We start from the raw sequence: 26,651 nt of genomic DNA, 5'->3' as shown, positions 1-26,651 counted from the left end.
GATGCCGGTTTGCAGTGTCTGTTCGGCCTGTGGTTCCCCAGCGCGCCTGCGACCCGACCCTGCGTCCCGACCCTGCGACCCAACCCTGCGTCCCGACCCTGCGACCCGACCCTGCGTCCCGACCCTGCGACCCGACCCTGCGTCCCGACCCTGCGTCCCGACCCTGCGACCCGACCCTGCGACCCGACCCTGCGTCCCGACCCTGCGTCCCGACCCCGCGACCCGGCCCCGCGACCCGGCCCCGCGTCCCGGCCCCGCGACCCGACCCCGCGACCCGACCCTGCGTCCTGACCCCGCGACCCGACCCTGCGTCCTGACCCCGCGACCCGGCCCCGCGACCCGACCCCGCGTCCCAACCCTGCCATCCGACCCCGCGTCCCGACCCCGCGACCCGGCCCCGCGTCCCGACCCCGCGTCCCGGCCCCGCGTCCCGACCCCGCGACCCGACCCTGCGCCTGCCGCCTGCCGCGCTCGGGCTGCAGCAGGGCCCTGTGCCTGGGCCCAGCGCTGCCCCAGCCGCAGAGCCGGGGAGCCTGCGGCAGCCTGAGCCCGCCGACGGGTCGCAGGGGGCGGGGGCGGGGGCCGGGGCCGAGGGAGCCCCCCCCCCCCCCGCCGCCGCCGCCGCCGCCGCCGCCGCCGCCGCCGCCGCCGCCGCCGCCGCCGCCGCCGCCGCCGCCGCCGCCCGCCTTCAGGTGCCGGCCGCAGGCAAAGCGCAGCCCCCGGCGGGCGGGAGCCTCCCCGGGCGGCCCGGCCGAGGGGCAGCACAGCGCCGCCGCCGCCGCCCCCCGCCCGTCCCCTCCCCTGCCCTCCCCGGGCGGAAGCGGCTGTTGCCGGGGGAGCGCGGCGGCGGCGCCGGGCCGGGCCGGGCCTTCAGCCCGCGGCGGGTCGGTGCGGGCCGCGGCCGGGGGCGGCGGGGCCGCCGCCCGCTGAGGGGCCCCGCTCCGGCCGCCGCCCCGGGGAGGGGACGGGCCGGGCGGTTGGGGCGGTCGCCGCCGCTCTGCCCCGGGCCGCGGGCCCGGCTGCTGCGGGAGGAGGCCGCGGGCCCGCGGCCCGGCCGAGAGGGCCCCCGCGGCGCCGGGACGTGGCGGCCGCCGCGGCACCGCCGCCTGCCCCAGCGAGGCAGGCCCCGGCCTTGCTCCCCGCAGGCCCCCTGCAGCAGCCCCTGGTTCAGCGTCGAACTGCGGCAAGCTCTCGTTCGGGGCCGTTTTAACAGCGCCAGGCCTGGGGGGAGAGCGGGGCGGGGGGTCCCCGCCGGTGGAAGGGCAGCGTGGACAAGGGGGCGGTGGTTCGGGGCGGCAGTTCCTGCAGAGCCCTTCATCTGTAACCCTCATTCTGCAGGTGCGTCGGAAAGTTCGTCCGAAGGCTCCTCGGCAAAACGCCTTGTCCCTGGTCTCAGCGCTCGCCTAGAAGAATTTCTCTGCGGCCTCCCTTGGTGAGTTGTCTCCCAGGGATCTCAGGAGGCGTCCCGGTGCCTTGTCCTTGGGGACAGCAGTCTGGTTTTCAGCCTGTTAAAGTCTCAGTGGGAACGTTTCTTGGGTCCTTGGTCTCTGTCAGGCAGCAAGGCTGTCTGTGAGCAGGGTGTGTTTGGGGCCGGGGTATGGTGCTCCTGGAGAAGTCGGCTTGTTGAGGCACGTGGAGCGTTCAGAAGAGCCCAGCACTGGGGAACTGGAGGGGTGGCTTGCTTGTTTTGAGGGTTTTCATGAGGTATTAGTGAAGTGCGGCCTTGGTGACTGCCGCGGTGGAACAGTATCAGCCACAGGCTGTTTTGGGCAGTGGGTTTTCAGACTCGAGACAGTTGTCTCCCAGGGGAAGGAAAGGGGGGTGTCACTGTACCCACTTGGTGAAGCATTGGTGAGCTTCTGCCTACCCAAACTATTGGGCACCTGTGTGAATTGCTTCCGATTTTCTGGGCAGTCAAGCTGTGGCACCCTGAGATCTGTTTTTCTGGCTGCCCTTTTCCCACCTACCTCCTCCCCTGTCCCATAGGAAACGAAAGGAGCCATGAAATGGTTTTTAGGGCTGTCCAGATGTTGTTCAGTGGGGTATTGAATCTCAGCACGAGTCCCGAAAGAGGCTTTCTGTTGATTTTTCTGTCACAGCCGGTGGAGATTTTAGACCCCAACGTGCAGGCTTCTGTCTCCATCTCTGATAGCTAAGCGTTGCGTGTCGGGTCCTGTAATCTCAGCACATGATTCATCTTTGCATCAGAGAAGAATCCCACATGTTAAGGTGGGGTGTCTTTTTGTTGTCCTCCTCCACTGCCTGCCTTGTCATTGTAATAGAGGATTTAGCTGCATCTCTGCTCCTACTCTGAAATACCCACATCAGTCTCTGCCTGTCTTCCAGTGCTAAGCACAGCTCTCATTTACCTCCTGTTCAAGGATGCTGCTGCAGGATATGCTATCGACTCATTAGACAGAATGTATAAGCTGGCCTTGTTCCTGAGGGGCTGAAGGTGGACACATGCCCAACTCCTAGGGAACAGATGTCCCAAATACAAATGCCAATACTGCAGTTGGCTGTACCTGGCCCCCTTTGTTTTCAGAGAGGCAATAGAGAAAATAGGTCTTGGAGACTGGCAGGTGGTGAAGAGCTGGTGTCTGAGGGAAAATGCATGGAGAATGGTGTTGAGATTATGAGTCTCTCGTGTTGTGATCTGCACAGAGTAGCAAGGGAAAAGCAAATGTGTGGACTGAAGTCACTGGATAGGTTCATGGTACAATAAATTGCACAGAGTGTCACTTAGACTTCAGGGGTCTTCAGGGGGACACACTGTCCAGTTCCACCCCCTCTCCTTTTCCTATTCTGTCCTAGTTTCGTTCTTCCCCTTCCTATTAAATATGCTCATCCTGTGTGCTGAACTAGTGCTGTTACTGCAATCCTGGAAGCAAGGAGTGTTTCAGCGCTTGACCGAAAGAGGGGCAAACTCAGTCTCTCTTCACCTGAAGTGTTTGCTCTTGTGACCTTGTTTCCTGACCCCCAATTTTGCCCTAGAGTTCCTGCAATAGGTATGATCCCAGGTCTATGTGCCAGCCTGTATGACGCTCTGGGCCCTAAGGGTTATCCCAGCGTTACTTTCCATTTAAGCTAAGAGCATTAAGGGAGGGTGCAAACAGCCAAGACCGGCTGAATTGAGACTAGCCCTTTAATTTGTTTCGGGTAACTTGCTCTAGTTACCGCAGTTTATCACAGTTGCAGGATTATTTTTCTTTCCTATGCTTTTTGCAGAGGTTGGCTCATGAAGGCATGAGGCTAGTTTTGCTTCAGTTCTGTGTGTGGCAGCAGCTCTCTGGCCTTGTACGCAGGCATAGTAGAAATGTGATCTGTGAAGAAAAGGGGGCGCTTGAAAGTCAGATGCAGCTCAGGTTCAGGTTTGACTGGGCTGTGAAGGACACCTGACAAAGCTGAGTCCGTTTGCGTGTTTTGTGGTTTCCTTAGCTACGATGGCAAAAACAAGCCACAAAATGAAGTCACGGTTCTCATAGGCTCCGAAAGATCTCAGGCTACTTACTAGGTGGGGAAAAGTAACATTTTTACCTTTTGGTAAGCTGGGGCAAAGAGCACAAAGAGTTGAATTGATGGTCCTTAAACTTACAGGGCTACGCTGGTAAGGAGGTAGGGCCGGAGCCTGTGTTTCTGGACTCCCAGGCCAGGATTAAGCTGTGGTCCTGGAGAGGAAGTGAACACCCAGTCAAGAAAGAAAATGCTTCGAGCCAGCCTGGCTCAGACTGGATGAATAAGGAACGCTGAAGTATTTTGGTTACTCGGCAACTGCGGTACACCTCTTTTGCAGCTGTGCTAATTTCAGGTGAGCAGGGAATAGAAATCTAGGGTTTGTGTAGCCCTGTGGCTAGGAGCAGCATCACTCCTTCCCTAGCCAGTTCTGCAATCTTGCATGGGGTTAAGAAGTCAGAGGAGTTGCACATGTATATGTGTTTACCTGTATTTAACAGGATTGTTTGCAGTCTGCCTGCATCTCTGAAATGCTGTAGCCTGCAAAGGCTCTAAATAATGTCTTTCTGCTGCATCTTTAGGGCAGTCGGATATTGTATTTTTTACCATTAGTGTTCTAACACACAGGTAGAGATGCTTTCCCAGGTGCATTGTTTCCTGCAGGTGTTAGTGAGTTGAATCGGCTCTACACAGGACCATTTGCACTACAGAGCTGTCACAAGAGATGAAGCACCAGGATGGGAATGGCAGTGGGAGAGCGTGGAGATGGTCAGCATATCCCCTTTTAGCAGAAGTGAGCCACAGGATTCTCTCGCCTGTGTCATCTGCATGCACCTTTGGTTGGCGTGGCCAAGAAACAGGAGCAGAGCAGCAGCTTGGGAAGTCTGTGCTGATCATTGTAACTGAAGGCTTGGCTGCTTCGTCTTAGGACTGAGAGACTGATGCTAGGGGCTTGTATCCCACATAGATGAGTTCTCTGTAGATACCTAGATAGGCAAAGTACTATTGTAATGAGGTTGTCTGATCCTGCAGGATCCAAATCCAGAGGCAATATGACTTGCAAATCAGGGAGTGGGTGTAATTTGCAAATGCCATGCAGCAGGGCCGGGTGCTGTTGGGACATGAGGTGTGACTTGTGCTAAGGTTTAAGTCAGCCCTCCATCCCCCGCCTCCCATCAGCTTGCCTTTCCTCCTTCAATCCCCCGCGTTAATTGTCTGCTCTGTTACAGGTCTTGCTTTCAGTCTGTCATTTTGTGTGTAAATTACTGGATTTGAAAGTGAGTTCAGATCAAGATCAGATGTGAATTTCAAGGCCAGTAGCTACTCTAGAGTAATTTCACAGAATCACAGACTCACAATTTCTTGGTGAACACTTCTTTTCTAGAATAAGAGAGCCTGTTCTAACTTAGTTGGATCCATTATAAAGGAGATTAAATAATACCGAAACAATGTCCTCTTACCTCAGACTGAGAGTCTGTCTGAAACTTTAGAAATAGCTTTTCCAGAGTAACTGGGTACAAACAAGCCACTGAACTTGCTTACTGGTGTGCAATAGTCACCATTGCTTACCTTGCCTCTGCAGTTGTGTCTAGGAGATGAATAACAGCTATGTGCTAATGGGTCTCACATCAACAAGGGTGATTTAACAAGGAAGACTGCAGTGCATTAGTTGCTATGACACAGGCTCACTCATCCTTGTACTGATCGTTTATTGGCTTATAAATTAAACTGAAGATGCTGTGTCCCCTCAGTGCTGGGATACTGAGGATCCTGAAAGGGATTCATCCCACAGAGTTGTCTCTGAAATCTTTAAATTACTGACTTGGGAGTAAAGGAATGCAGGTTCTAGCCCCAGCTCACTAACTGAGTAGTGGTTACTCTAGCCAGTCTGTCCTGGTTCCCATCCAAATTGTGGTGTGATCCTAATAAGGGGTCAAGCTCTTGTGGCGTCTGCCAGAAGTTTACCAGCAGTCTGTGCCTGTTGATGCAGAATCAGAGGTTTTGAATCCTCAGGGCAGGGAGCAAGTCCTCCAAGTTTCTTGTCCAAAACATCTCAGTCAGCATCACAAGGACATAGATGCTGGCTGCTCATGTGTTGGAGGGCAGTGCACTCCTTCCTTGTCAGAGGGAGGAGATAATACAGCAGGAACCAGCATGAGCTAGACCAGACAGTGCATGATGGGCCGTGCTAGAAAGTAGTTGGGACAGGGATTTGTGGATCTGTGTTGGTCTTCATTGGTCTGCTTTGAAAAGTTATTAAAAAACGAAAGAGGTGTTTTTATAAATAGCTAACTCTCCCTTCTCCCTGAGAGCTGAGAGACCAGCTGGGCTCTTTTTGTCTCAGGACTCTTGCCTAGAAACCAAGCATCTGCCCCTATGTTTTGTCTTGGGTCCTTTTGAGGTTTAACCCCAGCCTACTCAAACGTGGTGACTTCACTGGCACATCTCTCACTCATGATTCAGCAGAGGGGCTTGACTGCATGGGGTGGGGGATTCGGATTACGTTGGGTAGGTTGTGTGTGAAGCACAGTAGTTATTTGGAAAGAGCCCACGGTGCAAGATAATTCAAACATAAGGCTAAACTGTGTCAGATGATGTCAAACTACCTTGTGTTTCCTGTGGGTTAAAAGCACACAGGGCAGTTATAACAGCTCAGCTCTTGCTTGCCTCTCTGTATTAAATGTTTCCATATAGGAGAGCAAAGCCAGGAAAGATTTTCTATACTGAAGATACTGGTATTATAGCAACCATGGACATTTCAGGCTCAACTCTGGTAAGAGCACTGGTTAGTCACACAGTGGGGATGGTGCTGCTGTTAAGGGCCTTCACCCCACAGAGTGTCCAATTTTGGCTGGTTTCCTGCTTGCTTGTATCTGTAGCTGGGTGTGAGCTCTCCCTAATGAAGGTCAGAAGTCTAAATGTACATTAAATGTTGCTTTTCAATGGCTCAGTGAGCCCTATTCATTTCTGTTCTCAGTGATGTCTGGTTTCAGTTACAGAAGCCGAGTGGCAGCAGAATGTGTGAAGGGCCATCCAAGATTTCTGGACCCATTCCTCCAGACCCTACACTCTTTCCAAACTATTACAAACGTCCTTTCTCAGGTGAGTCCTTGAGTGCTTATAATGTATCTGCTTTTTTTGGACTTTGGCCTGAGACTGCATACCAATTTTCACAGAATCACAGAATGGCTGAGGTTGGAAGGGACCTTTAGAGACCATCTAGTCCAACCCTCCTGCTCAAGCAGGGTCACCTAGAACATGCTGCCCGCGACCCTGTCCAGATGGCTTTTGAATATCTCCAAAGAAGGAGACTCCACAGCCTCTCTGGGCAACTTGTTCCAGTCCCTAGTCACCCTCACAGTAAAAAAGTTTGTTCTTATGTTCAGGCAGAACTTCCTGTGTTTCAGTTTGTGCCTGTTGCCTCTTGTCCTGTAACTGGGCATCTCTGAAAAGAGTCTGGCCTCATCCTCTTTACACCCTCCGTCCACATATTTAAATGTATTGATAAGACTCCCCCTCAGTCTTCTCCTCTGCAGCCTGAACAGTCCCAGCTCTCTCAGCCTTTCCTCATGTGAGAGATCCTCTGGTCCCTTAATTGTCTTAGTAGCCCTTCTCTGGACTCAAAGATTTTATGTCCTTACTTTTTGGTGTGCTCAGCAGTCTTGGTCTCCGCTCATATTGGTGCAGGTATTTCTCCTGCCTCATTGATGGTGATCCTGTAGAGCTGACTGAAAGATGGGGAAATATAAGGTATGGGTGGGGGGGGGTGCCTTGTGTATTATTTGCAGCTGCAGGTGAAGAAAAGCGTGAGGTAAAGTCATTTCCTGATAATGTGATTCTGTTTCTTTCTCTTTAGCTCGAGGGAGGCTGGAAGGGAATGCACAGAAGCTGGATTTTACCTCTGGCCCCCTGGACCCAATTCCTAACCCATATTCCACTTTGGACAGTGCCCGCCAGGTCCAGCCAGCCCCTCGCATTCGCCCCAGTGGAAAGGACATTCTGGAAAAGGGGCAGAAGGGAATGGTCAGTCTCTTACTGCAGCTCGAAGGGATCTCCCTTGACAGGGGCCTGCCAGTGAAGAGTAAGTACCACTGAATTGTTGCTGATGTGGTTCTTGCTCAGGCCCAGGCATGAAGCTTCAGGGGTCTGGGTGGATTCCTCCCCTCTGCTGCCCCAGATGTGGGAGAGCCCGAGCTTCACAGGGCTGGCCACTAAATCTCCTGTGTTTGGTCTGCCTGTATGTGGGCTGGCAGTGATGTCCCTGGGCCATTGCCCATTCTGGAGCGGTTGCTGCTGTGGCCTCCCTGACTCCAATCTGGCCCAGGTCTGCAGTTGAAAGCAGGACAGTGAAAAAGACACTGTTTAATTTGGATTGAGGACTAGTCATGGATTAGAGACTATTTAGAGATGCTGGAAAGAAATCAAGCCCTTCTACTTTGCTGCCTCTGAATATGACCAGTATCATTTTAGTCAAACTTAAATTAGGATTTCACTTGATCCATCTTTATAGAGTGTGTTTAACCTGGGGAATTCCTTGCTTCTGAGGCCAAGCAGGATTCAGGAAAACAGTCTATGTATGTGGATAGTGAGAACAGTGGAGGGAAGTATTTGCAAAAGACACTCCCTTCCCTGAGGAAGTCACCTAGAGCAAATAGGGAGGTCCAAAAAGAAGAGAGGAAGCCTAATACTGGCTGTGACTTAAGTTGCCTACTATGCTGATACTGACCCTGGCCCTATCAGGTGAATGTCAGCGAGTGGCTACCACAGCTGCTGTGCCAAAGCAGAAGGGGAATGGAAGAGGGTCTAGTTGAGTCAGCTGTCTTCCCTGTCTTGGGGAGCCCAAGGAGGGATCAGTTTTGTCGCTTGAATCAAAACCAAAAAATATGCTCCAAACTCTTGATGATGTTTCCTAGAACAACAGCTGGCCCAGAACCTGAAACCTGGAACGGTGCTGGTTCAAGACTCTGTGGCCGCTGTTAATCAGCATTCCCTTCCGTGCCCAAAAGACCTGTTGGTCTTGTCCCCATCTCAGATGCCAGGGAGAGCTGGACACCTTTCTCTTCTTGTGAAGCAGAGTTGGTTTTATTAGGTTCAGAAACATGACATTGTCCTAGTTCTCGAGAGTATGACAAGGGCAGACATGGCTGATCTGGCAAAGTCCAAAATGGGACAAGTGGGCCATGTTCGTTAAGAATGAGGGAGTCTGCAAACACCACGTAGGAATGCACGTAGACCTATGCTGACATTCATCCAGGCACTCTGGGGTCTTGGTCCATGGCAGAGTGGAGTCACTCCAGGAATGTGCATGTAGCATGGGAGGAAAGCCCGCAACAGATTGTCCGGTCTGCAGGAGAGGGGAGAGCTTGCTGTTTCTATGGGCAATTGAACTTGCTCTGGTGATGGAGCTGTCAGCTCTGGTGCCAGCGCTCCCAGAACCTGTGTCTGTTGGCAGTGCCTATGGGGTGAAAGCTATGTCTCCCCTTGCTGTGCAGGGAAAGAGTCCAAGGACCATGAGAAGGAAAATGTGAGGCGAATAAAGGAGATTCAGAAGAAATGCAAAGAGAAGGAGCGAGCCCGTGAGCACACCCAGCCTAAGCCTGTGAAGGCTCTGTGGAAATCCCAGAAATATGACAATGTGGAGTCAAAGGTGAAGGCCAAACTTCAGGTCAGTACCCGCTGAGCTCTTAACTCTTCAGGCTCCGGGATGCAGGTCAGGCAATGGGTCTGTGGGACACTGGAGATGCAGGAGCCCCAGACCCCATAGGTTTGAGGGCAACTCAGTGCTGAAACAGGGAGGGCAGATGCAATAGTGGGACTGTGTGCTGAACAAAAACATGTGGTGTGGATCCAGAGAGCAAATGCTGTAATAATCCTTGTCCTGTCTGGCCAAGTAAAGCCCCCCCCATGCAAGGGAAGCAGAGAAGAAAAAAATCCCATCACACCCCTGTGCCTGCAGGCTCCCACTTGGTCATTCGATTGCAGGGATCTAAAGGTGGTTCCTGGGGGAACGCAGTGCAGCCTTCACAGCATATTCAGTGTCTTGAGGTGTATCCAGCTGACTTTTCAACTTTACAGTGTTTGGGGCAACTCTTGTCTGGAGTTCATGCCAAAAGGCTGTGGTATGCTGCCTCACAGATCATGGTCCTCACCATTTCTGCATGGAATTGGGACAGAGTAGGCCTTCAGGCTGCTGGCTACTGAACTTCAGTCCAACTGTTTTGACTCTATAGACCCTCAGAGGTCCTGAGGGCCCTATACGTCCAGATTCTTCTTCAAGCAGTTGTCCCGGTGAATATTCACTGTGCAGTGGATGCATACAAACACCTACCCAGGCAATCAAGGTGGAGGGCTCGTAGCTCTAGCACCATCTGTGAGGGGGTGTGTACTTCTCATCTTCTGTACATGTGCTTGTAGGAGAAGGGATGTGGGTCATGCCTTGTTTTCTAAGTCTTTCCCAAGCTTTCTGTGATGAAACAGTTATGGCTCATGTTCTGCACACGTGCCTGGCTTTGTGAAGGTTTTGTTTTGCTTTGGTTTCTTTCGTTTTCTTTCTCTGAATACTCTTTTCTCCCTGGTGGCTTCCCTGAGCCTGAGAGTGTTCAAGTAGTTCCTCTGTCAGAGGGCCTTGCAAAATGTATGAAAGGGGCTGTCTTGGGTAGAAGGGTACCTGTTTGTAAGGATTGTAAAGTTAAGACCCACTGGGAGAGGTAAGAAAAGTTCCACTGCTATCTCTGTGTGGATCCATTTTGGGTGGATCATCAGTTTGGATCTGGGAAGCCTCTGTCATTCAGATGACCTCTGCCTTCAGTCATCCTCTTCCTTCAGCCGAAAGAAATAGACATTGTGGCTCCTAGTGTTATAGATGGTCAATTCTCTGCTGCACAGCTGAGGGCAGGGGTGTTGTGCCCACCCTCAGCCCTAGAGACCTCCCGCAGGTTCTTGGGGGCTCCCTTCCAGCTTCAGCCTCACATGAGAGATACCTGCTGAAGAAGGGGAAGTGCATGGCTACTGCTTTGGCTGTTAAGCAGTTGGCTCTCAGGAGTAACCTCTCCCTGTTGGATCCTGCATTCCCATTTGCTTCAGGATTGTCAGCTGCTCAGGAAAGGGCTTTGTTCCTCTGCAAGTCCCCAGTAGTCCTTCGTGGTCTCCTTCTCCTTTCTATCTTTGGCATCAGCGGCTCTGTGTGGAAAGGAGCCACACAGTGAGCTGCTGCTTGTGCAGACGGTAGGTGCAAGCTGGGTGATCTTCACTTATGCAAACCCTTCCTTGGTGCTCAGTAAGTGAGTTGGAGGCTTTCACCAAATCCCTCTCCATCCCCAGTCTGTAGCCCTTGGACCAGCTTTTGACCCTAAAAGTGTTATATATATTGACAACAATTGCAAAAACTGGCAAGATGATTTCCAAGTCAGTGGTTCCAAATAATACATCCCTTCTTTATAGTCTGCCACCAACCCACTCTGTGACATCCATGACCCTTTCATGTGGAAAGGAGCAAATCCACATGTGCTTTAAGAACATAAGCCTACAGTCTTGTTTGATGAATCCTTTGGGTTCAAGGAAGATTGAGATAATTTTTTCTCCTGTTCTCTCGAGAAGGGGATAGTTTATTTGCAGACAGTTTCTGCATGGTATATTACTAGTGCTTTGCAGATTCTTCCAGAGGGAGGTGGCAGAAGGCCCTGGTGCTGACTCATGTCTCTTTAACTGTTATTGCTGCCCTCCTAGAGCTAGTGTGTTCCCTGTGAAGGATCTTCATCTTCTATGGCGCTTCTGCTGAGAGATTTAAATTGATTCTGTTAGGTCTTGATGTCTTATGTGGGGTTTCTTTTCTCTCACCTGTCCCTGTGGCTGTTAATTGTAGCAGCTTCTTTGAAAAGGGCTTTGACAGTGTTTTGGTACTCTCACGAAGGGAGAGAGGGCACACTGCACTCTGCCAGGACACTCCTGCTTAAGATCACAAATTTGTTTGGCTTCTAACCGACCGCACTAGTTAGAGGAACTTCTCAGTAACTTATCGGAGAGATCTGAGTCTCCTGGCTTCTCTTGAAAAAAGACTTTGGAGTATGATCAGGCTAGGCAGTGCTGAGGCATCGCCTACAGTAGCAGCCCGGTCCTCCTTACACCAGCATTGCTGGTATTACTGTTCTAGCCCACTTTCAGTCTTCAGAACTACCAAGTAACATGTACCAGGCAACAAGGAATCTTCCTTAGGAGGACTGCAGTTCTTTGATGACAGAGCAGTTGAGACTTTGAGTGTCTGCAAAGTCCCTGAAACTTCCAGGAGTTGAGCAGTGTCCTAGTGATATTTATCATAAGGCTACCCACTTGACGCAACATCAACTTTCAACGTTCAGGTTTTGTTTGGGGGCTACCTGACAGGAAGTCTGCAACAAAACTGACTGCGACATCAACCAGTGTTGCATTGTGCTGATACTGATCACTGCTGTTGAAGATGCCTCTGAGATACAATTCCAACCTCCCCAAACCACCAGACTGACTCACTCTCTGCTCCTGTTTTGAGCCGGGCACCTTTCTGTCTAGAATAGGATAACCATAGATTTGGGGTGCTGAATAGAGGGAACCTTGAGGACAGCATCTAACCTGTGCGTCTGCCAGCTTCATGCCTACCTCATTTCATTAAAGTTTGCTATAGCAGGCGGCTTTATGGAGGAGGGATGGTTTCTTCTGAAAGTTCAAATTCTGTAGCATTGCCAACTAGGGAGACTGGTATGTGTCTCTGAACTTTCAGAAGACTTACTTCACACTGCCATTTACCCTTTTCACAGAAAGATTTCTGCTTTTTAAGGAGTCATGATCACTGTCAGTTTGCATTGTCCCCACCATTGAGATTGTGCCTAGCATTGGTAGGTGTCTCTCTTGGGTCATTTGGTGTTGCTGTCTTTCCGTACCTACAGTCAGTAGAAAGGGACTCTCTGGAACAAATGTCAGTGCTTTGCACACATGGTCTGCATGCTTGTTTCTGTAGCTTTTTTTTTTTTTCTTTTTTCCTTTTTTCTTTTAGTGTTCCTTCACGAAGCTCAGTTGACAGGTCCAAATTTGATGCTGTTGGTGAAGTCTGTTTTGGCCTTTGCTGGCTATGATTTGTATATGGATTGCCTTCCCCCAAGAACTTCTGCCAAACCGTGGCAGAAAGGATGTGCTGTCTTCTGTCTGCTGGAAACTTGTGGTTGAGCTTGCGGTTGACCACCCAGACTTTGTTGAATGGGTTTCTCTTTGCTCCAGCATCCCTCCAGTAGCATAACTTTTCTCACCTTTCCTAGGAAAGCTCCCCGCCTCCAAATCCAGAGGCTTTGAAATTCCTGAGGGCATATTCTCGATGTGGCCCTGGGATCAAGCCATGCAGGCCACTGTCTCCAAGCCTTGCCAGAACAAAAGCAGGGGCAGGCACAGAGGCTCCAGAGGCACTAGGTGCCGAAGCCAAGGTGAGTTGCATGCTGACTGCATGCTCCCAGGGTTTCTGGCACTCACCTATTGCTCCTGCTTTGTACTTTTCATGTGTTCCTTCTAAAGCACTGGGTCAGATGCGCTGCATGAGCAGGGAGATCTGTAAATGCTGTTTCTGGCTGGCTAGAAGGAGCAGAACCTTGACCACAAGGGTGCTGAGACAGGGGTTCATGGATTGCTATTACTATGCTCTTGCTTCTTCCTTGCTCATGATTAAAGAGAGTCTGAAATTTCCTTTGAAAATCTCACCTCCTCACTTTAGGAGTGCCAGTGATCTCACATCTACTTTTCCTAGGGCTTTTCAGGAGGCTCTGACTACTCAGATGGGGTTGGTTGAGGAAATGTCCAGCCTACTGTAATAAACCTGCAGTTCAGTGTCTTGTACAGGTGCCTATCTAGTTGCTTTGTCCCTTGTGGGGGCAAGGGCAGCTACGCGAATGTGTCTGCCCAGTGGCCCCCGCTGCCTCCCTCTCTCTCCTTTCAGATCCAGGTGGAGGGCAAGAGCATTGACTTCATTAAACACAATGCCCGCAATGCCAAGCGGGCCCCTTTGCGGCGTTCCCAGTCAATGCAAACCCTGGCTGAGCTGCTGGAACAGAAGCACCGGGAGCAGGAAGAGTACAATACCAAACAAAAGGGCCACGTCCCCCAGTAGTATGTATACCCCAGTCAGGTCCACGAGACTTCATGTAACAAGCCTGACTCTTCCCCTTGTCCCCCAGCTTCCACATAGATAGAAACAGGGGAATGAGTGTGGGAGTGTCTCTTGCCATATGCTAGCAGTGCAATTTTGCTGTGGCCCGGGGAATATATACAATCCCTGCTGGTTTCCTGACTTAACAAGTATCCCATGGCCAGCGTGACTGGGCTCGGAAAGAATTTGGTCTCCTCCTCCCAACTTTTTGTATGTTGATGCTAGCATGTGGATGCTCTGTGAGCTCTGAGAAATATACTTCTTCCTGATTGTAGACATTGCTCCATGCGACATAGCTTCGATATTAGAAGGTCTGCTTTCAGAGAGGCAGATAGCTTGCTTTGCCTCGCAAGCGTTCATCCTGCCTTGCACCCGGAGTCTAAGGAAATTCAAGCCATGAATTTGCTGTGTTTTGGGGTTCTAAGTAAAAAAAGGTTCTGTGTCCCCTAGCAGCTCCTGGGTGACGCTACCCTAGGACTGACCACTGTGTCAGTCCTTTGACTCTGCCGCATCTGCCGTTCCTACAGCGTTCCTGGCTGTAAGCCACTTCATCTGAGTTCATTCCATCATTTGCCCACGGATGCTTTTGAGAGGGCTCAGTGGCTGGGTCTGGAAGCAGGGAGCAGGAGCTTTTGCCTCCAAGGAGTCCAAATGCAGCCTAAGTTTGCGTAGGCTAAATATAAAGGTGTTTCCCTTTATGGCAAGGGCATGTGCCAACATGGTGGGTGGGGTATGGTCTGTGCGTGCTGGCAACATTGATCTCCGAGTCCTAAGAGAGCAGCATGGGGAGTAGGAGGCTTCGGAGGGCCCAGTTCCCAGCCTCTACCTGTTTCCCCTGGGCTGCCCTGCCCTGGGTGACCCTCCGTCCAGATGTGCCAACACGTGCTCTTGTTCTGCCTTGCCAGCCTTTTGGAGAGGAAGGAGCTGTGGCGCAGACAGTTGGAGGAGCAGCAGCGAAACCTGCCAGATCCTGACACGCCGCCTGGCCATACCATGATGCCTGAGGGCCAGCGACTGGAGACCCTCAGCAATCTGAAGCAAAGTAAGAGGAAAAGAAATAGGAATTCTAGCTCAGAAAAATAGGAGCTCCTAGCCAGGATTAGGGAGGGCAAAGTCCTGGGGCACAGGTTTGCCACCTGATTTTCTTCCCCCTGAAGAGTTGTCCAGAATAAGAGCTGTAGCTGGGATGTTGCAGAAATAGCCGTACTTGAACTGTGTGTGTGCAGAAAGATCAATCCCTTTCAGCTTGGTAGGGCTTGCAGGTTACGGGACTGGCTCTCTGGAGTGAGCTTCGCCCGATGGTCCTGATGTTAGAGTTTCTCTTGCTCTTAAAAATCTTAGATTTAGGTTGGAAGGACCTCCAGATGTCTCTAGTCCAACCCTTGCTCAAAGCATAGCTTCTGCAAAGTTAGAGCAGGTCTCTTTGGGCCTGATCCAGCTGTGTTTTGAATCCAACGATGGATATTCTCTCTAGGTCCTAGTTCTACTGCTTCCAAGTTCATAGTGTTTGGACAAAAATGACTTTCTTTGCTCTTCCACTTACAGAGCTTTCTTTTTCCTTTTTTTGCAGGCCAAGAGCAGCTGGTGAAGGACCTGGTGATGCTTCCAGTGCGTGCGGACACCCTCAGCATTCAGAAGAGGCGGATGGAGTTGGAGAGGAAGCTATCCCAGATAGAGGAGGCCCTCAAAATTTTCTCCAGGCCCAAGGTCTTCATCAAACTAGATTCCTGAGCCTGTGAGGGTTGGTGTGTTGTGCTGCTTTGTGTGAACACCCTTCATCGCTGGAGAAAGGCTGGTAGTCAGTTTGGGAGGGAAGAAGGCAAGTTCAGGACCCTGGGCCCATGCAGGTGCTGATACATTGTCTAACGTGCAGTCGGCATCTCTTGTTCACTCTCCAAGGTTGTGTCTCATCCCGGGGACAGGCAAGGAGATGGGTTAATTTACTGTCTCTGCTGTGCAGTGTGGAGAACAGTTGTTTCTGTAGTGCTTGACTTCTCACAGAGATCTGCTCTCTGTGCTCTTGATCCATGGGATGAATCTCATCACCTCTTATTTCCCTGTTTCTGGAAACTGGTAGGAGATCTCCCATGCTGCTGCCTCTGGGTCTGGTGCTCCTTGTGCCCCTTTCTCTCTTTAACTAGACCATGGGCATGGCTCGTTCCTGCCCATGGCAGGGCAAGTCTGCCAAGTCCATGGCAGACTTGGCTGCGCTTAGAGGCAGCCTGACCAGCTGCAGCTACAAAAAAAACGGGTGCTGCATGTCTGCCATGCATGCCCTGGGCCTCAGCGCTAAGCTATCCTGAGCACGCAGTTGGTGCCTGTGCACCCTCTGACCTGCTGGATGTGTTCAGCAGGTCAAGGACAGCTCAAGGGAAAGGGGCATAGTGTTCCAGTCCTTCCCTCCCAGGGAAGAGCTGGGGCGGCAGCGGGGGGATCTGTCGGTAGCCAACCCAGCAGGGTGTCTGTAGAAATCCTTCATTGTCCATGGAGCAGGATGTGCTCCAATAAAACATCTTGTTTCCATCCATTGATGTGTGTAGCAAATTGTAGTTCCAAGCAGGCTCAGCAGGGCCTGAGGAGTGGTGATGGTGGCGGTGGGCCAGTGGAAACCAGAAGCACTGATGTAATGCAACCGAGAGAAGAGCCATGGGCCCCCTGTGGGGAGGCTGTGGGCTGTATGTGATGGCAGCAGGCTCTGCAAGCCTGAAGCGGCCAGTGCAGTTAGGTCTCGGAGCGCTGGGATGTTGGGGTGGGACGCATTGGTGGACTTGTGAGTGGAGAAGCCAAACATGAGCAGAAATCCAGCCAGATCCCAGTCTTGAGGTGCTCAGGATACATCAGGGCAGGTGTCAGAGTGGAGGTGAGCTCGCTGCCTCCTTGCCATCAGATGCCATAGGTAGACATTTGCAGGCCTTTGCAATGATCCTGCTGCGTGAACCCTAAAAGGATTTAAGCTAGAAGGGATCTCTAGAGGGTCCTAGTCCATCTCCTACTCAGAGCAGGGCCAGCTCCACAGCTAGATCAGGCTGCTCAGGGCCTTGTCCAGCTGAGTTTGAAAAATCTCTGAGTATGGCAATCTCTGGGCCTCAGTCCCAGGGCTGCACCACTTTCATGGGAAACACTTTTTTTTCTCCCGAAGTCCCATCAGAAGTTCCCTTGTTGCAACTTGTGCCAGTTTCCTCTTGTCCTTTCACTGCTTGGGGAGGGGGTGAATGTTGAACACGGTATTCAGATGCAGCCTCCCAAGTGCTGAGTGAATGGAAATAATCACTTCCCTTGACCTACTCGTAGTGCTCTTACAGGGCAGCCCAGGTGCAGTTGGCCTTCACCACTGTGAGGGCACACTGCTGGTTTGTAGACAACTTGACCTCTACCAGCTCTCCCAGTCCTTTTTGCAGACCTGTTCCTCAGCCAGTTGCCCCAACCTGTCGTGTTGCATGGGCTTATTCCATCCTCGGGGCAGGATTTCGCATTTCCCTCTGCTGAACTTCATGAGGTCCTGGTTGGCCTTTCTTCCAGGTAATTGAGGTCCCTTTGACAGGCAGCCTTGTCCTACAGCACACAACAATTAATTGTTTTCTGCAGACGAGGTGGTGGTGGTGCACTCAGAGCTTTTGTCCCCGTCCCTGGTGAAGATGTTGAACAGGATCTGCCCTAGTACGGACTTCAGCTGAGCCTGCTTGCTCAGAGCTGTGGCTCAGGCTGGCCAAAGAGAAAGAGGGAAATTCTCTTTTCTATAAGGATGGGGAACAGGCATGGTGCTGGTCACTTAGCTATTGCTCTTCAGCACTTTTCTAGATGCTGCTGGGCTTGAGGGGGTGGGAATCTAGAGCATCTCTATGCCATGACAAGCAGTCTCAGTGCAGGGCTGTTGCAGACGGGTCTAACTCTGCTCGCAGCCTCTTTGCTGATGCTGATGCTCTGCGGTTCCTCGTGCTCAGCAGTGCCTGGTGCTCTGTGGTGCCCTGGTACATCGAGGAAAGATGCTGCTGCCAACTGCAGCTGAAGCTTTCTGGGCTTGAAAGCTGGAGAAGGCAGGATGCCAAACTGGAAGAAGTGCCCCCAGCTCCTTTGGGGCTGTCCTCGTGGCAAGCAGACCACCGCGAGAGTGGACTGTGCTAGGTTAGAGCTGCGGTTAGAGCAGCACCAGCCCTGCTGCTGGGCAGCCTGAGGGCCATGTAAATGAGCCCCCGTGTACCTCCCTGCCATAACCAAGTCTGGCTTAACCAGCTTTGCTGTCTGGTTTGCTCTCTTGTCTGTCTGGGGCCTGGTTCAGTGTGCTGTGAGCATCCCCCCCCCTCCCCGGCACAACAGCTTGGCTGGCTGTCCCGGACTTGGAAACCCTCAGCTGTCCTGTTTGGGGGGACTGGGGCATGTGGAGCGGCTCTGAGCCTCAGTCCTCTGTTGGGCTTCTAAGATCCTGCATGCTCCAGGTAGGACTGGGGCCTGGGCTGCTCTCCAGCCATAGTAAAAAATGAGAATCAGTGTAGTCCCTTCAGGCCCTGAAAGCTGCAGGTCTTCCATGTCCCATGCTCTTACGTCCCACCATGGGCTGTTGGCAGTAGCACCCGCAAAGAGACCCTGTGTTTGTAGGGCCCTCCGGCAGGGAGCGCCAGCCCACTGGGATGATTCTCAATAAATTGATGCAATGGCTTCCCATCCAGCTGCTGGCGAGGCGAACCAAGGGGTTCATGGCAGGAACCCGCAGGCAAGGCTGGGCAAAGGCTGCATTGCCACAGTAGCCAAGGAGGGCTGTGGTCCAGACCCTGGGACGAGGAGCTGCATGGGAGGTGATGGATGCAGTGCCTGGGGAAAGCCACATCCCCAGGGACATCACAGCCAGGTGTGCCTCCACCTGAGCTGCAGCTGTTTGGGAAGCTCAGCCTGTACGGCTATGAGTCAAGCTGGGGATGCCATTGGGTTAGCCTGGGCAGCAACTGGACTCACTTTGCATAGGCTTTTTAAGCAACTGGGAGAGCCCTTGTGCAGTGAAGGGATCTGACATCCCAGCTGGCTGCCCTTGCGCATCCTGCCTGCATGTACCCTGCTCAGGCAAGCAGAGTGGAAAAGTACTGGGCTCACATGATCCTTACCTGCAGACCTGCTCCTGGAGCTTGAATCTGGGCCACTTCCCTGGCAAATGTGGCCAGTGGCCATCCTCCTGTTTCCCTTGCTGTGGCAGGCCAGCTGACCATGGCAGCTGGTGGCAGTGGAGGGCAGTGATGGGCCTTGATGCAGATACCTAGATGGTGTTGGGCCTAGATGCAGGTGTTGTGTGGCTAATGCTGCAGAGGGTATGGAGAGAAAGTGCTGAAGGACCACGGGGCCATCCAGCTATCATCTGGCCAGGCCTGCTTCCAGGTGTGAGAAGGAAAAGCCACCACTGTTATGAGTCTGACTGGCCTGTGGAAGCGCTTGCCCCACTGGGTTCTTGCTCCAACCCATGTCTCATCCTCCTTGTAGGCAGGGAGCTGCTTGGAGGAGCAGTTGCTATAGCTCCTCTGTTGTCCTTGGGCTGGGCCAGGCTGGCAGCAAAGCTGCAACTACAGCCTGGCAATGGCCCATGCCAGCTGCCACTGCCCATTAGCCTGAGGCTTAGGCACAGGGCCCTGGGAGAGAGAGCGTAAAGGTGCTGGGATGCTGTGTGAGCTGTCCACCGAGTAGTCAGCACATTGCAGCAGGGACAAGGTGGGACTGGGGTAGGTGAGGCTGTGTCAGATAGCATGCCAGGCTTGCTGCCCAAGACAGCCTGGGCCCACACCATGGGACAGGGAAGGGACATGGCCCAGGGAAGGGACGTGGCCCAGGGTCCTCCCACACCCCTACTCCTCCCTGCAATGGGCCTCTCTGAAGCATCCTGCTGGTGGAGGGGGGGGGGTCACCTAGATCCAGCAAAGGGGCCAGGGGGTGGGGTCACGTAGACCCACCAAAGGCTGGCAGCTCCTGCACTGTGGTCACAGCTCTTGGCCCTTGCTGTGCAGACATACGTGCTGGGTGCCCCTCCAGCAAGGCTGCAGGATGGCTTGGGTCCCTAGCTGCTGTCCCCCACATGGGGAGCTCTATGGCCCTTCTTGCCAGAAAACATGCATTGAGTACACAGGCAGTTGCAAGACTTGTAGCAGAGCCAACAGGCTCCCAGGGGACAGACCGTGGGCCAGGCCAGCCCCGTCTCCCAGCGCCGAGGCTGACTGCTGTCCTCGAGAGGGCTGTGCCATGGCCCCATTAGCCCCAGGGCAGCTGGGCTCAATGGGGCCTGACCCCTGCAGTGAAGTGAAACACGGACAAGTGGGAGAGCTTTCTAGAAAAGGTTTTACTGTCCATTGCAATATATTAATTGATGATGCATATTTTGATAAAACAATTTAAAAAACCAAAAAACAAAAAAACATTTGTTTGGAAGAAGGAGGAGAGGGAGGCCTGGGGGCTCGGATGGGCAGTGCTTGGCCCGAGCAGGAAGCGCAGCGGGGCTCCCTGGGGGCATGGGTGCTGGGGGAGGGCAGGGGGGCAGCACCGGCTCTGCACCCTCCCCAGCAGCCCCTGTCATTGCCCTGGTGCCCACAAACAGTCTGGCAGCGAGGAAACCCGGCCGGCCACATAGCCTGGCCCGTAACGCTGCTGCGAAGGGTCTCGTGGGAGGGGGGCCCCGTGGCTATAGGGTGAGGAGGGTGCCATCCTCCCGCCCGCTGCCCCGGCCGGGGCTGCCGTTGTGGCTGCCGAGCGACTGCAGGGAGCCCCGCGAGCTGTGTGGGGACAGGCTCCGCTGGAGGGGTCTGTGGGCAGGGCCCCCGTTGGGGCAGCTGCTGGGGATGTAGTGAGGCGTGCTGTCGCTCTCGATGACAAGGTCGCCCTCCTCGTCGCTCTCAGCCGTGCTGTAGTTGCTCAAGTACTGCGAGGCCGGGCTGGGCGTCTGCTGGCTGGGGGTGCTGTCCGTGGACATGCCCGAACTGCCTGAGGCCTTGCTGCTGCGGATGACATTGTTGCGCTGGTTGGCCGGCTTGACAGTGATGATGAGGTTGTGGCTGTTGGCCACCATCATGTCCGTCACCTGGTCCAGGGACTTGCCAGCCACGTCGATGCCATTGACCTCCAGGATCTCGTCACTCACGGCCAGCAGCCCCGTGCTCTCTGCCAAGCCACCCTTCACCAGGCGGGAGATGAAGATGCCAGGCACCTTCTCAACACCCTGCGGGGCCACGCGCACGCTGACCCCATCGCGGATGTAGAAGCCCAGCGGCTTGTCAGAGCCGTGCTTGTGTAGCCGGACGCGGCGGTGGGTCTCGGGCAGGATGTCCACGTCGATGATGGATGAGATCTGCCGGAAGTCCTGAGGCATGCCGATGAGGAGGTGAGGCTTGGCCCGGTAGTGTGCGGGGCGCAGCAGCCCCTTCTTCTTCCGCTGCAAGGAGTTGGAGGCGAAGACGCTGGCATCGGACTCTGCTGCAGAAAGGAAAGGGGATGCAGGGTTAGGCAGCGCTCAGCCAGCCAGCACCTCCTGCCCTAGCCATTACCCAGTGACTTGGGGAACCAGGTCCTTTGGCCCTGGCTATTGCAGGACCCAGTGGGAGAAGCGCCCTGCTCCCAGGTCTCATGGGTCTGTTTTCTCCGGAGCATCGCCCTGGCTTTTCCTGCAGCCCGTCTCTGCTGGGGCACGCCTCTAGCACGGATCTACCCCTGCAGAGCCGCTGGGCTCATCTCCTGGGATTACCCAGCATACATGAGGCCAGGATTAGTGGGATCTAGTCAGTGATTCAGCCTTAATCACACTTTAAGCCAAACTCTGCAGCTTAACGCTGGAGCTGCCAGCTCGACGCTGGAGCTGCCAGCTCTGATGGCCCCGGAGCAGTGCCCCAGTTTGGGTTCATGGAGAGGGAACCTGGCACCAGCTGCCCCGACACAAGGAGGGTGCAGGCACTCTCAGGGCCCTCCCAGTGGGTGAATCCACCCTGCCACACTGATGCTGGGCACGCACCCTTAGCCCGTCCTGCCCTCGGGGTGCCAGCTCTGCAGAGGCAGTTCGACTGGGCTCGCCGCAACAGGAGCCACAGGGAGCCGTTGCACCCAGCCTGCAGGAGCTGAAGGCAGCGAGGGGCAGCGGTGCCCTGACACAGCCCCCGGAGCGGCCCCTGCCCCAGCTCACAGTGCTGGCACCCTGGGCCTGTCCCCAACAGTGGCTGTGCAGCACACGGGCCTCGTAGGTCACCTGGCTGCACCATGCAAGGAGGAGAAGGAGGAGGAAGGTCAGACAAGCTCGTGCCACTTGCCAGGGGCTTGCGTGCTATAATGCCAAAGAGCTCCCCAGGGCTGAGTCACCCTGAGGGCGAGTGAGGCCACGTGATCGGGGGATCTGCTGGCCTTGGAGGACCTGCAGCAGTGTTTGTGGGAAGGGACTGCCAGGGCCCCTCGTCCCCAGGCTGTCGCTGGCACCAGATCAGGGCAGCTGAGTCCCACCGACTCCTGCCCTCCCTGAGGACGGAGAACCCCCAACTCCCAGTGACCTCTCCCTGGGCTGCACTCACACCCTGGGGAAGCGGTGGCTTCAGGGCCCCTCCCCAAGCCTCCCGACCCATAATTTGGGGGCACCGTCTCTCCTTCCACTGTCTGGCACCACCTGGAAGAGCTTGGCTCCATCCTCCTTGAACCTGCCCTGGGTGATCACTCCAGGGCCTCCCCTCCAGCAGCCCCATGGGGCCCAGCTCCACCACTTCCTACCTAGGCCCCAGCCATCTGGGAGCATCCTCTGGTCCCTCTCTGGTTTCTGCATGCCCTTTTGGATGTGAGGAGCCCAAAACTGGAGGCGGCATTGCTGGTGCCTCCACTGGGGGATATCAGCCTCCCTCGATCTGCAGACCACGCTCCTCCTAACTGCCTGGCACACAGACTGCTTCATGTGCCACGAGAGCAACTGCCGGCTCAGGTTCAGCCTGGCATGACCAGCACCCCCGGAGCCTTTTCAGCAGCACCCAGCTTAGCCCACGGGGCCCAGCCTGCATCGATGGGTTATCCTGCCATCCAACGCAGTAAAGCATCCAGTCCTGAAATAACCCCCAACGTCATTAGAAAGATGGTAACGGTAACAGAGAGCCTGGCCCCGGTGCCACAGCAAGGGGCAAGCAGCAGCTCCCCTGTGCCATCGAGGAGCAGCGTCTGCCCAGGGGGCCAGAGCGCCCCGGGTGCCCCCTGGCAGCACCCAGACCCCGCTCCAGCCGGATGGGCGCTAGGACACGCACGAAGCCCAGAGGCAGCAGGGTTTCTCCCAGGACAAGCCAGCCTGCCAGGGCTCCTGGGTTATAAATATCTCTCTGCAATACTCCCTTGCTTATTTTTAGCTTGGGGAAGGGCGGTCGAGGCTTTCCCACAGCTATTGCAGCGAGCGGTTCCTCTCCCTGGGGTCGAGCCGAGGGGCGCGGAGCGGCTGGGCCAGGCAGGTCCACAGCCGAGGCCGATGGTGGCCCCATCCTGCTAGCGGTGCGGGGCTTTCTCGGCCTTCCCGAGAGCCCGGGCCAGGCCCCGCTTTTCCTCCAGCCAGCCTGGCCCTGCAGCCCAAAGAGGACCCATGGGGGCACTGCAGCGCTGCCGTCCACAGCCGGGCTGCCCCGCGAGCGGAGCGGTGAGAGTCCTCGGCACAGCACCCGCGGGCGCCCGCCTCCCCAGCCGAGCCCCCTTTCCCACGTATCCCACCAAGGTGGCCACAAGCCCCCTGCGAGCAGGACCCGCGGGGACTCTCGCTGCCTCTGTGCAAGAGTCCAGCTAAGGAGGCAGCCAACGGGGCGACGGCACAGAGAGAAATGGAGTTCATAGCGAGAACGAGGCGCTGCAGCCGCATTCCCAGCCGATCCGGACTGGTTTGACTACAGCCCAGCCCTGGGGTGACCTGGATCCATTTTAAATCAGATGCGACTCACACAGGGATCGCTCCCGGCCCCTCCGAATGCCTCCTGCCCCTCTGCTGTCCCCGTGGTCCCCCTCTCCCAAGGGCAGGCAGCCAGCTGCCCCTCGCGGGCTTTTCCCAGCCAGGAACGACGCTCCCTGCTGCAGCCCCAGCGCGAGCCCGCGTCCCAGCCCCGAGCCGCTTCCCGCTCCGGAGCCCAGGTCCGGCCCTCGGCTCGGGGAACGGGAAAAGCCGGCTGCAGGCCTGCACCAACGCCACCCGAGCCGGGGACGAGGGAGAGCTGCTCGGCCACCCAGATGCCAGGAAGATCTGGGCACGCTGGCCTGGCCGGATCCACGACCTCGGGCAAGTCATTTACCTCTTCCTCCGCCTCTGCTTTCCCTCCACCGAGAAGAGGAGCGACAGACGCATCGCCCGCTGCCTGGATTTCCTGCAGCCGGGCTCGGGGAGCACCGCGGAGAGGCCGCTGCCGGTGGCAGCTCCCGAAGCCCATCGTGGGCCCCAGCCTCCCCTCCCTGCCTCCAGCCTCGATCCTCTCTATCTCCCCACGTCCCCCGGCCATGCAGGGGCAAACGCCAGCTCAGACAGAAAGGCCTCCTGGGCCCCACTTAGCCCCGGAGGAATGAAACACAAGTCGAGTGCCTCCTGCATCACCCCGATGCAAGAGAAACCCGGCTCAGCAGCACAACGGCCAGAGGCGCCCGCTGAGACGCGGCAAGGCGTTGCTGCTCGCCCAGGGCTTCGCCCAGACTTCAGCTGGGAGCCCCAGGCTGCGCCGGGCGCTGCGTCGTTGAAGCCAGAGCTTCCCGAGCAGGCGACAGCTTTGTGGACTTTTGCTTGATGCTTAAAAAGCCTCGGCACTAATAAACTGGGCAATCTCACGGGCTGTCCTCATCTCCATCTGCCCCGATGAAGGCGAGACATACCCAAGGTGTTTGTCACTAGAAGGGTTTCGGTTTCATCTTTATAGCGCCAGCAGCCTTCCCAGGAATGCTGCTATCGTGGCTCTTTCGCGCTCCAAACCGAGGAAGCTGCTCTCCGAGAGCAAGCCTCTGTGGTCAGGACAAGCCCCTGGGCTGCCGGGGAAGAGACAGGTCTCCTCCCACTGGAAAAAGAAACAGCAACAACAAAATCAGCTGAGCCCAGCAGCCCGGAGAGCCCTGCCGAAACGATTGCTTCGGCGGCCTTAGGGGAGGGAGCGGATGGGGCTCCCAGCGGCGGCAGGCGCAAGAACACGCTGCGTTTTTATGGAGCCCACGCGAGCCCGGCTGGAAACGCAACTCAAAGCGGCGAACCCTGAGGATTGCCCCTCTTCGGCCGGGAAAGCGGGGCGCAGGCCGGGCCATTCGCAGCCGCTCGCCAGGGCGGAGCGGCCCCTCTCGGCTGCCTTCGCGGCCGGGAGCCTCCAGCGAGGCACGAGGCCTTACCGCGGCACACCCTCAATTCGGCGGAGGGAGCAGCGCGGCCCCAACGCGGGACCGGAGGTACCACGGTGCATCGGCTCAACCCGCTCGCCTGCTCCTTGGAGGACATCCCGGCTCGGCAAGGTGAGCGCGGCCACACGGCCCACTCGGGGGCCAGCTCCGGCCCCCTTCTCCAGCCCCGGCGGCTCGCGCTCACCCTTTTTCTGGATGATGACCCTGAGGAGGGGGCTGGCGGAGGACAGGGCCTTGTGGTAGTTGTCATCGTTGTTGATGGGCAGCAAGTCGCCGTGGACGTCCGTGTAGCCCAGCAGCACGTCCACGCGGGGGATCTGGTGCACGGTCTGCAGCAGGCGGTAGAAGTCCTGGAAGCTGCCCACGCTGGAGCGCTTCACGGCAAAGCGGCGAAACTCGGCGTCGAACTGCGGTGGAGGAGGAGGAGGGTCAGGTGCGAGGCAGGCTCGCAGACAGACCCCAAGAGGAGGCGATCGGTGGTCGCTGCGCAGAGCTCCTGCGCAAGCTGCTGGAGAGAAGGGAGCGCCAACGCCAGAGCACACCGGCTCCTTCCTCCTTTTGCAGGAGTCCCGAGCTTCGCCCCCTTCCTCTTCCCCTCCTTGCTCCCAAACCCTTCCTCCCCGTCTCATTTGCTGCTCAGTTGGCACCAAACGCCCAAATCTTCTCAGCACTGGGGCTGCTCTAGCGATAACGGTAGCGGGCACGAAGGCATCGGCACCCTCCGCGCGGACCACCTGCCAGGCCTGGCCACTGAAGGAGACGGAAAAGCAGATGTGCGCTTTCCTGTTTGAGCCTCAAAGGGAGGGGGCAGAGGCCTGCTCCCGTCGGGGAGGAAGGGGGCGGTGGGGCTGCGGACACCCCCAGAGCCGCCACGGCCAGCGCGAGTCCGCGCCCAGGGCCCCACGCGGGGCGCGACAAGCCGGCCCAAGAGGGGACGGCGGACCCCGCCGCCAGGGGGCGGCCAGGCCGGCTGGGCAGGCGGCCCGCGACCCGGGCACGGCGCGCCCCACGCCCGCCTGCGAGCGCGGAGCCGCCAGCCCCGCTGCCGGCCTCGGACGGGGCCGGGGCAGGTGCCGCCGCCACCCCACGGGCGCGGCCGGCGCGGGGCGGCACGGGCCTCCCTGCCCGCTACCCGCGGGAGGGGTCGGTCCCGCCGGAAGAGCGGCGGCGGGGGGGGGGTAGGGACGGCGGGGCCGGGGCCCGGCGCAGAGCCACGGGCGGGCCGAGCCCCGCGGGGCCGCGCCGCCGGCCAAGCGCGCCCACCCGCGCCGGGAGCGCGCGCGGCCCCCGGCGGCGCCGGGCGGGGGAGGCGCGGGCAGCGCCGCCGCGGAGCGCAGCGGAGCGGAGCGGCCCGCACGGCCGGGCAGCCGCGCCCCGGCGGCGCGGGGCGGCGGCGCGGGGCGGGGGGCGGCGGCGGGCGCGTACCTTGCTCTTGACCTCGACGACGGGCTCGGCGCTGCGCGCCGGCGCGCGGTGGTGCTTGGCCATGCTGCGCCGCCGCCGCTCCGCGGCCACGGGGGGTTTTCACCGGCCATGACGTCAGCGGCGGGCCGGCCCGGCGGCGCCGCGCCATTGGCCGAGGCGGGGCCGGGGGCGGGGCCGGGGGCGGGGGCGGGGGCGGGGCCGGCGGGCCGCGCCGCGGGGCGGGGGGCCGCCGACAACGTCGCCCCGGTAACGGGGGCGGGGCGGGGCCGTCCCTGCCGCGGCCCTCTGG

The 26,651-nt window shown here is 56.4% G+C and overlaps 2 protein-coding genes across 11 annotated transcripts; one reads left to right on the top strand and one right to left on the bottom strand.

Moving 5' to 3' along the window:
• Nucleotides 1-826: 826 nt before the first annotated feature.
• Nucleotides 827-16,139, top strand: ENKD1 (enkurin domain containing 1). Of its 8 annotated transcripts, none has more exons than XM_068955553.1 (10): nt 827-884; nt 1,339-1,432; nt 3,598-3,808; nt 6,453-6,555; nt 7,310-7,534; nt 8,946-9,118; nt 12,735-12,896; nt 13,403-13,572; nt 14,518-14,654; nt 15,183-16,139. In XM_068955553.1, the coding sequence occupies exons 4-10, from the start codon at nt 6,471-6,473 to the stop codon at nt 15,341-15,343; spliced, it is 1,113 nt and encodes a 370-aa protein (XP_068811654.1). In that variant the 5' UTR covers nt 827-884; nt 1,339-1,432; nt 3,598-3,808; nt 6,453-6,470; the 3' UTR covers nt 15,344-16,139. The 8 variants fall into 8 exon arrangements, with proteins under 8 accessions (XP_068811654.1, XP_068811650.1, XP_068811656.1 ...); XM_068955549.1 differs by having other exon boundaries at nt 6,447-6,555; XM_068955550.1 differs by lacking the exon at nt 827-884 and adding an exon at nt 1,049-1,183.
• A 107-nt stretch (nt 16,140-16,246) lies between these two features.
• PARD6A (par-6 family cell polarity regulator alpha) lies at nt 16,247-26,489 on the bottom strand. Of its 3 annotated transcripts, XM_068955545.1 has the most exons (4): nt 26,363-26,489; nt 25,122-25,344; nt 20,365-21,049; nt 16,247-20,083 (listed from the first exon to the last, which is right to left on the bottom strand). In XM_068955545.1, exons 1-4 carry the CDS (start codon nt 26,423-26,425, stop codon nt 19,975-19,977), a joined length of 1,080 nt encoding a protein of 359 aa, XP_068811646.1. In that variant the 5' UTR covers nt 26,426-26,489; the 3' UTR covers nt 16,247-19,974. The 3 variants fall into 3 exon arrangements, with proteins under 3 accessions (XP_068811646.1, XP_068811647.1, XP_068811645.1); XM_068955546.1 differs by having other exon boundaries at nt 16,247-21,049; XM_068955544.1 differs by lacking the exon at nt 26,363-26,489 and having other exon boundaries at nt 16,247-21,049; nt 25,122-25,724.
• Nucleotides 26,490-26,651: the final 162 nt, after the last annotated feature.

The sequence above is a fragment of the Struthio camelus genome, chromosome 10, assembly GCF_040807025.1.
Source record: "Struthio camelus isolate bStrCam1 chromosome 10, bStrCam1.hap1, whole genome shotgun sequence".
Taxonomy (NCBI): Eukaryota; Metazoa; Chordata; class Aves; order Struthioniformes; family Struthionidae; genus Struthio; species Struthio camelus.
Note: the sequence above shows the minus strand (reverse complement) of the source record. Positions and strands in the feature narration are given on the sequence as shown.